An 8,680-nucleotide genomic window follows, 5' to 3' on the forward strand; every position below is an offset into this window, starting at 1 on the left:
CAGATTTGCTCTTTGCACACACAAGTCACAGGCTGAAGTCAGGAGCTCCCTCCATGCCCAGAGGGAGGAAAAAAATGAAAGGGGATGAAGAGCTCTCCTGTGCAGAGCCAAGGTCCAAGTGCAGCCCCTGCCATGGGAACCACAACTTATCAGGTTTGTGTCCTTTGGGCTCAGGAACTGGTGACACTCAGAGGAACAGAAGGGTTTCTTGCCAAAAAACACAATTTGAACAGGATACAGTTTAACATTGCAGCAAACAGAGTTCTCCATGATGTCCCAGCAGCATCTGACATGTCCACCATCCCCAAGGGATTTCTGTACAGGAACAGTTTTAGACAAAGACATAAGAAAAGGCAGTTCTGTGATAGACATAAACACAATAAAGATATTGATTATTGATATATTTATTTGCACTTCGGAATGATTGGGCAACTTCCTGCAGCTCAAAGCATGAAGCCAGTCAGTTGAGAGGCACTTGAATGACCAGAGAGCATCTGGAGGAGGAAATCTGGGAGCAATGGGAAGCATAAATATCCAGCTCGTCTAGTGAAGAGATGTCCTTAGACATGGCCATTTCAATAGGAGAGCTTGAAACCCCAAATGGAAACGAGAGATTTATATAATAGAATGAATAATGGTGACACCAGTAGAAGGCAAGATCAGTATTTCTTCTCCTGCCATCTGTACACCTCCAGGAAAACCCTGTTCCTGGTGGGAAAACTTTGCCATTTCTTAACAGTACTCAAATGACCCAGGTGATAAAGTTTTGCCTGTATATGATGAAACTAACAGGTATTAAAACCTGTGCCCCTTTCCAGGCAGACATCAGCTGTGTGCCCATGAAAAGGCAGGGCCACTTGTGCCCTGAGGTGCCCAGCTGGGATTGGATCCCTCAGAGAGCACCTGAGGGAGAGCAGAGCACCTTGCAAGCTGCAGGTCCCTGACAGCCCCGCAGGGCTCCTGGTCCATCAACATCTGCTCTGTTCCAGTCTGAAACAGGGCCCAGCACGGTGCCGGGATCGTCAGAGAGCTGAGATGTGTGCTGGAATTCAATGCCCTCCCCATCTCACAGCTGCCCTGCATTTCCCTGCTGCAGCCTTGGTCTCCAGCACAGCCATGGAGACTCTTTGGGCTCTGGAATGTTGCTGCAGCCCCCAAGGGCAGCTGAGCTCTGCCTTTGGCACAGTCAGGCCTGGCCAGTGCAGGCCATGCTCAGCAATTGCTTGTATGTGCCTGGCATTGCTGTCAGCCCCGGCAGAAGCTGCGTGGCCCCTTTGTGGCCCTGTGCTGGCCCAGCCATGGTGGCCCAGCCCCTGTGCAGGCCCAGCCCAGGCCAGGAGCATTGCGGCTGGGAACGGCCCCTGTGCCGTGGTGCCCACGGCAGCCTTGGGGCTCTGTGTCCCATGGCCTCCTTGCTGGGCAGCCTCTGCCAGCTCCTGCAGAGCCCCTGGCACCTGTGGGGCTGCACAGACAGCCCTGCCCCAGGCTCTGCCAGCCTCTGGGCCAGCAGAGAGGCAGCCAGGGCTGGCCATGGCTGGGAACAGGCCCTGAGCCCCGGAGGAGGATGGAGCTGGGCCACAGCCAAACTCAGCCCAGGCCAAAGCTGGGCTCAGCAACCAGGGCTGCCAAGGGCTGGGCACAGAGGCTGGCACTGACAAATGTTCTGGGCCCCCTCCCTGCTCTGTCCATGCCACCAAGGACACAGAGCAGCCTCCTCTCTGGGCCACTTGCCTGTTTGCAATGCCTTGCACAGGTGCTGGCCCTGCCCCACAAGGCCTGGCCTGAGTCCTGCCCCTGCACACTCAGCCAGGCTGAGATGGACACTGATGGTTTCTGGGCCAGGCTCTCTGACCCCAGCCCAGCTCCCTGCAAGCTCTGCCAGCTGCCCTGAGCTCTGGGCAGCACCAAGGGCCTTTCCCCAGCCCAGCCCAGCCAGCTCTGCCCCCACAGCTCTGCTCAGGCCAGGCTGCTCTGGGCACTGCCCCACGGCCTCAGCCCCTGGCAAGGGCACAGCAGCAGCTGCAGCTGCCACAGGACTCAGCCCCACCATGGGGGAATGTGCTGGGCCAAGGCCAAAGGAGGCTCCCTGGCTGCCCTGCTCCCCTCTGCCTGCGGTGCTGAGAGCTCAAGGGCCCAAATCCCTGGCCCTGCCCTGCCCCTGATCCCCACAGCCTGTCCTGTTTCCTTCATCCCTGCATTGCCAGGGACTTTTTGGGACAAGGGAGCTCTGCTCTGTGCATGGAGGGATGAGGAAGTGCCATCACTGGAGTGGGAACCACCACTCATCAGATTTGGGTCCTTTGAGGACTAGGAACTGGTAAGACTCAGAGGCAAAGAAAATTTCTCTTCATGGCCAACAGACCACACTTGAAGAAGACATAATTTAATAACAATCTTGCTCTTCCCTGAGCTATGTGCAATGTCCCAGCAGTGTCTGATGAGTCCTCCAAACACAAGTGATTTCCATACTAAAAGTAATTTTAGACAAACGTGGTTCTGTGATAGATATACACACAAATGAGTTCTTGTATCAGGATGCTTGTCCTGGAGTGGGAGCAAAACAGCTCAAACAATTCCTGATTTGGAAAGCTGTCAGTGGTGGATGGAGAAGGGAAGTCAGGCTGCTCTTGGTGTTGAGGAAATGCTGAAACCAGCCTGACTCATTTCATCTCCTCATGCCCTGGCTGATGTCCCCTCTTTCCCCTTCCACCCATTGGCTTTTGTCTCCCCCCAGGCCCCCTGTGAAGAGCCTGGCTCTGTGTTCTCCATCCCCTCCTCGCTGGCACTGCCAGGCTGGGATGAGGAGCCCCTCAGCCTTCCCTGCTCCAGGCTGGACAAGCCCAGCTCCCTCAGCCTCTGCTCACAGCCCAAGGGCTCCAGCCCCACCTTGGAGGCCCTTCCCAGACCCTGCTACAGCTGCCAGACATCTTTCCTGCCCTGGGGAACCCCACCCAGGCCACAGTGACCTGGATAATCCAGGTTCTTGTGTGGGGGCCTGAATATATGTATTGCTATAACAGCAATAAGAATACAACAACTGAAATGTAGTGAGAGTCCTATGTATTAGACAAGTGGGTCCTAGCTATTCTAAATGAGTCACTGCTGCAAAGTCCATAGTTGGGCAGCAGCTGTGGTTCATAAAGATAGCTGGGATACAAGGGGTCGGTCAAGAGCCCAGGAGGAGCCCCTGTGAAACCATGAGGAACTGTGCTACAGAGAAGAACTGCATGGTAGAAAACCAGCAAGAAGGTATGGACTTTATATATGATTGCAACAGTATGGGACTCTAGAAATACGGAATACAATAAGATAACAACATCCTTGATGTCCTGGTCATACAGCCCTGGCCCCTTGTCCCCTGTCAAGCTTTGGGGTGGATCCTGTGGAACATCCTTTGGTGGAGGCTGTGGCTCCAGGTGGGCCGGGGGTATCCCGGGGGGGACCCTGCTGGACATGAACAGCATTGGACTTGTTGGGAGAAACTGTGAGGGGGAGCTGGGGCGGAGTGACCAACCCAGTGACCTCACACAGCCCTGCTGGGATGTCAAACAGCCCCTCTGGGATGTCACAGCCTGCTCTGTGATGTCACAGCCCATCCTCTAATGTCACACAGCTGGTCTCTGCTGTTACTGTGAACTCTGTGATGTAATAGTCTGCTCTGTGATATCATAGTCTTCTCTGTGATGTCAGACCTCTGCCCTGTGATGTCACAGCTGGCTCTGTTATGTCTAAGAGGCAGTTTATGATGTCATAGCTCTCAATGACCTCACATACCCCACTCTGTGATGTCATAGCCTACTCTGTGATCTCATGGATCACAGATGATAAATTGTCTACACCAGGTGAGCTCACCCCTGGAGCTTGTTCTCCACAACCCCAGGCCTATGGAAGCCACACAATGCCCATTGTGTGAGAAAGGAACTGGAAATTCAGCAGCCTCAGTGTCCTGCCAGCTCAGCCAGGGCCACTGGAACACTGGGCTCCACAACCACCAGACCACCAGAGAGACCCCCAGGAAAGAAGAATGCATGCAAAACTGGAGGGAAAATGTGTTAATGATTTTGGGGAAATGACTATCATATGTGTGTTTAGTCCAGGAAAATCAAAGAATATGTGAGCAAAATACAGAAAATAAACAGAAACTTTCCTGTGCTCAGCATGCAGGGCTTTGGGAGGAGCTATCACCAGTGCCTCCAGCTGAATAAAGAATGCTACTTCTTAATGCTGCATTGGTGTTAAGGAGTTTTCTGTTTTACTGAATTTTTGGTAACATTCCCACTGCCAAGGAAAGCTCTATCTCCTGCTGTTCACAAACAGAGAAGGGCTGGTGGCAGATGTGGGGCTCAGAGGCTGCCTGTGACCATGAATAATCAAGCTTTCAATGTTCGGTGAAAGAAGGAGGGGCAGCTACCAAACTTCCACACTGGAATTAGGAAGGGCAGACTTTGGCCTATTTAGGATGCAGATTTGGGGAGTACCAAATAAGTACTGATTTTCTGAAAGAGAAACAGCCCTTAAAAACAAAGGGGACTGGGAACATGGACTCATGTCAAGAAAGTAATCTTAAGGGGGAAGGAGAAGCCTGTCCCAGTGTGGCAGAAGATGAGATGGTGAGGAAAATGACTGGCCTGGCTGCCCATGGAGCTTTTATGGGAACTCAGGGGAAAAAAGAGGACGCAACTTTTGACAGAAGGTCATGAAACTTAGAAAGTGTTTAAGAATGTTATTTGGTGATGCAGAAAGAAAAGTTGAGAAGCGAAAGCTCAATTAGAGCATTACCTGGCCACTTCTGTAAAAAATAATAAAAAATGTTATTACAAATAAATTAATAGCAAAACATGGGATGAGGAGAACATCTTCTTTTTTTTTGGATGCAGTGGAAATAGAGTAACTAAAGATAAAGAAAAGGCTAAGCTACTTAACACCTTGTTTCTCTCAATTTTCGATATTAGCACAGGTTTTCCTCAGGACAAGTGTTCTCCTGAGCTGGCAGATGGGCACAGGGAGCAGAACAGCCCCTGTAATCCAGAAGGAAGCAGCTGGGGACCATCTGAGCCACTCAGATGCTCACAGGTGTCTCTGGGACTAGATGGGATCCATCCTAGGGGGATAAGGGAGCTGGTGGATGAGCTCCCCAAGCTGCTCTCCATCATTTACCATCAGTGCTGGCTCAGCAGGGAGGTCCCAGGGGACTGGAGGTGCCAATGTGAGCCCATCCCCAAGAAGGGCTGGAAGGAGGAGCTGGGGAACTCCAGGCCTTTCAGCCTGACCTGGGTGCCCGGCAAGGTTATGGAACAGATCACCTTGAGTGCCATCACAGGGCACCCACAGGATGGCCGAGGGATCAGAGCCAGCCAGTGTGGATTCCAATGTCTGCATGGAATGGTCTGGATGAGGGGATTGAGTCCAGCATCAGCAAACTTGCAGATGGCACTAAGCTGGGTGTGAATGTTGATCTGCTGGAGGGTAGGAGGGCTCTGCACAGTGCCTGGGACAGGCTGGATCCAGGGCCCAAATCCCACAAGGTGAGGTTTTACAAGTCCAAGTGCCGGGTCCTGCACTTCGGCCACAATAACCCCTGCAGTGCTACAGGCTGGGGACAGAGTGGCTGGACAGCAGCCAGACAGAAGGAGACCTGGGGCACTGTTGGACAGCAGGCTGGACATGAGGCAGCAGTGTGCCCAGGTGGGCAAGAAGGCCAGTGGCTCCTGGCCTGGATCAGGAATGGTGTGGCCAGCAGGATCAGAGCTGATGGACTCAGCACTGATCTGGCCCATGCTCTGCACTCAGACAGTGCTGCTGCAGCTCCAGAATAGGGAACACAAGGGGATCACTGCAGAAAACTTTGCTGGGAGATCATTTAGCTCCTTTAAAGACACCAAGAACACAGCCCCTCATTGACACAGTCTGTGGACACAGGGATGGTGCAGAGAAACAAAATGAGAAATGGCACAAACAATGGTTTTACTTTGTGGACAATAATAAAAAACTAAAACACAGGGAAAAAAAGGACAAATCCAAAAGAACTATCCAAGATGATTTATATTACAAATTATTTATATTACTTGGCCTGTCTCTGCTGCAGCCCTGGCACTGCCACCTCCAGGGCTGTGCCAGGCCCCGAGAGCACTCAGGCCCTACAGCAACACCAGGGCTACCAGGGCAGTGGGGCAGGGCCATGGCAGCAGCACTGGCAACACCAAGTGCTGCTGCTGCTGGGCACAGCTGCTGGGCCAGCCCTGATCTGTCCTCAGCTCTGCACACAGACATTGCTGCTGCAGCTCCAGAGAAAGCAACACAAGGGCATCTCTGCAGAAAACTTGGCTGGGACATCCTTTATTTCCTTTAAAGTCACCCAGAGCGCAACCCCTCATTGACAAAGTCTGTGGCCTTAGGGAAGTTGGAGAGAAAAAAAATGAGAAATGGCACAAACAAAAACATTTATTTGTGGACAATATGAGAAAACAAATATAAAGGAAAAAAACCCCATACAATCAAACCAACAGTAAGATGACTTCTGTTACAAGTGGTTTGCAGCAATTGGCCATCAATTTAATTAATGTTCCTGAAAGCATCCAGTCATCAGTCTCCACACTTCAGCCTTGAGCTCCTGGTTCCTCAGGCTGTAGATGAGCGGGTTCAGGGCTGGAGGCATCACTGAGTATAGAACTGACAGGGCCAGATTGAGGGGTGGGGAGGAGATGGAGGGGGGCTTCAGGTAAGCAAATGTGGAAGTGCTGAAAAACAGGGAAACAATAGCCAAGTGAGGGAGGCAGGTGGAAAAAGCTTTGTACCGTCCCTCCTCAGAGGGGATCCTCAGCACAGCCCTGAAGATCTGCACATAAGAGAACACAATGAACACAAAACAACCAAATACCAAACAGACACTAACTGCAATGAGCCCAACTTCCCTGAGGTAGGATTTGGAGCAGGAGAGCTTGAGGATCTGGGGGATTTCACAGAAGAACTGGCCCAGGACATTGCCCTGGCACAGGGGCAGGGAAAATGTATTGGCCGTGTGCATGAGGGCATTGGGAAAGCCACTGGACCAGGCAGCTGCTGCCATGTGGGCACAAGCTCTGCTGCCCAGGAGGGTCCCACAGTGCAGGGGTTTACAGATGGACATGTAGCAGTCATAGCACATGACGGTCAGAAAGGAAAGCTCTGCTGAGATGAAGAACACAAAGAAAAAGAGCTGTGCAGCACATCCTTTGTAGGAGATGTTCCTGGTGTCCCAGAGGCAATTGTGCATGGCTTTGGGGACAGTGGTGCAGATGGAGCCCAGTTCAGTGAGGGCCAGGTTGAGCAGGAAGAAGAACATGGGCGTGTGCAGGTGGTGGCCGCAGGCTACTGTACTGATGATGAGGCCGTTGCCCAGGAGGGCAGCCAGGGAGATGCCCAGCAAGAGGCAGAAGTGCAGGAGCTGCAACTGCCGTGTGTCTGCCAATGCCAGCAGGAGGAATTGCCTGATGGAGCTGCAGTTGGACATTTCCTATGGTATCTTGGCATGGGGATCTGTAAGAAAAGTACTCATGGAATACTTGGGTTTGGAGAGGACTTTAAATATCCCAGCACAGCCTGGGGGCACTTTCCCCCCCCTGCCTGCCCAGGGCTCTGCTGCCTGGACCTGTCCCTGCCAGCAGCTGCTTCCCTGTGCCCAGGGCTGGGCCCTGCCAGTGCTGCCAGAGCCCAGCCCAGCCCTGGGGGCTCAGCTCTGCCCTGCAGAACCCTCCCAGCTCAGGCACTGCCCAGGGGCAGCTCTGGCTCTCCAGGCTCTGATGGCTCTGTCAGAAAAACACTGAGGAGGCTGAAAAAGCAAAACTGATGCATCTTCTAGGGGGCCCTGTGCAGGTTTCTGTCACTGCCTGGCTTAGTAAGATCTGAGAAAAAGCTATTTTCTTTTTCTGAACCTTAACTAAGAGATTAATATCAATGTGCAATTTTTCATCCTGGCAACAGAAAGCAGTAGATTTAAAAAGCAGGATTTTCCAAATTATGCAGCCCCAGCCTTGCTCTGCTTCCTGTATAATCTACTTGGAAATATTCTACAGTTAAATGTCATGCTGGGAGCAGTCCTGAACAATGCAGCATCATCACCACACAAGGAGAACACTTTCAAGCCTTACCAGCTGTCTCCTCCCACCCAAACCTTGTCCCCCAGTGCTGGAAGCAGCTGCCAGGGCTGCTGAGAGCTGTCCCTGGCAGGCAGCAGAGTCCCTGCCCCAGCACAGCACCCTGGGCTGCAGGACCCTGCTCTGCAGGACAGCCCTGGGCACCCCTGGCTGCTCTGCACAAGAGACAATCAGAGAATGTACTCACAGGGTCTGTAGGCATTGGGATGTTCCAGCTTTGGGAGATGGCTCCAGGAGCTGCAGCTGCATTGTCTTGCAGCCAGAGGTTCCTGTGCCAAGGGCTGGCAGTGATTCTGCCCCAGGCACTTCTCAGCACCTTCCCAGCCCTGACTGATTGAAGCTCTCTGTGCCTCTGTGCTGTGCCCGGGATGGCTGCAGGCAGTGCCCCAGCCCTGCTGGGCTGGCAGAAGAGCTGCTCATCAAGAGAAATGTGCTTTTGAAGCTCTTCTTGGTTACCAGGAGCTGCCTCTGTGCCAGGAGCCCAGCCCAGCTCAGCAGCACAGACACAGCACAAGAACTTTAATGAGCCTCTGGGGCTTTGTGCTCAG

The 8,680-nt window shown here is 52.7% G+C and overlaps 1 protein-coding gene across 1 annotated transcript; it reads right to left on the minus strand.

Moving 5' to 3' along the window:
- Positions 1 to 6,351: 6,351 nt before the first annotated feature.
- Positions 6,352 to 7,144, minus strand: LOC128948221 (olfactory receptor 14J1-like). The gene is made up of 2 exons (XM_054292833.1): positions 6,647 to 7,144; positions 6,352 to 6,390 (listed from the first exon to the last, which is right to left on the minus strand). The coding sequence occupies exons 1-2, from the start codon at positions 7,142 to 7,144 to the stop codon at positions 6,352 to 6,354; spliced, it is 537 nt and encodes a 178-aa protein (XP_054148808.1).
- Positions 7,145 to 8,680: the final 1,536 nt, after the last annotated feature.

This window comes from Melozone crissalis, unplaced genomic scaffold (genome assembly GCF_028551555.1).
Source record: "Melozone crissalis strain CALT ecotype California unplaced genomic scaffold, PUWL_Pcris_2 ptg000116l_1, whole genome shotgun sequence".
Taxonomy (NCBI): domain Eukaryota; kingdom Metazoa; phylum Chordata; class Aves; order Passeriformes; family Passerellidae; genus Melozone; species Melozone crissalis.

Excerpts from the sequence above, each read along its gene's own strand:
- LOC128948221 (XM_054292833.1), bottom strand. The coding sequence starts at position 7,144 with ATGTGCTATGACTGCTACATGTCCATCTGTAAACCCCTGCACTGTGGG. Across the intron at positions 6,391-6,646 it reads TATACTCAGTGATGCCTCCA|GCCACAGACTTTGTCAATGA; the intron begins GCCCTGAACCCG and ends AACTTCCCTAAG.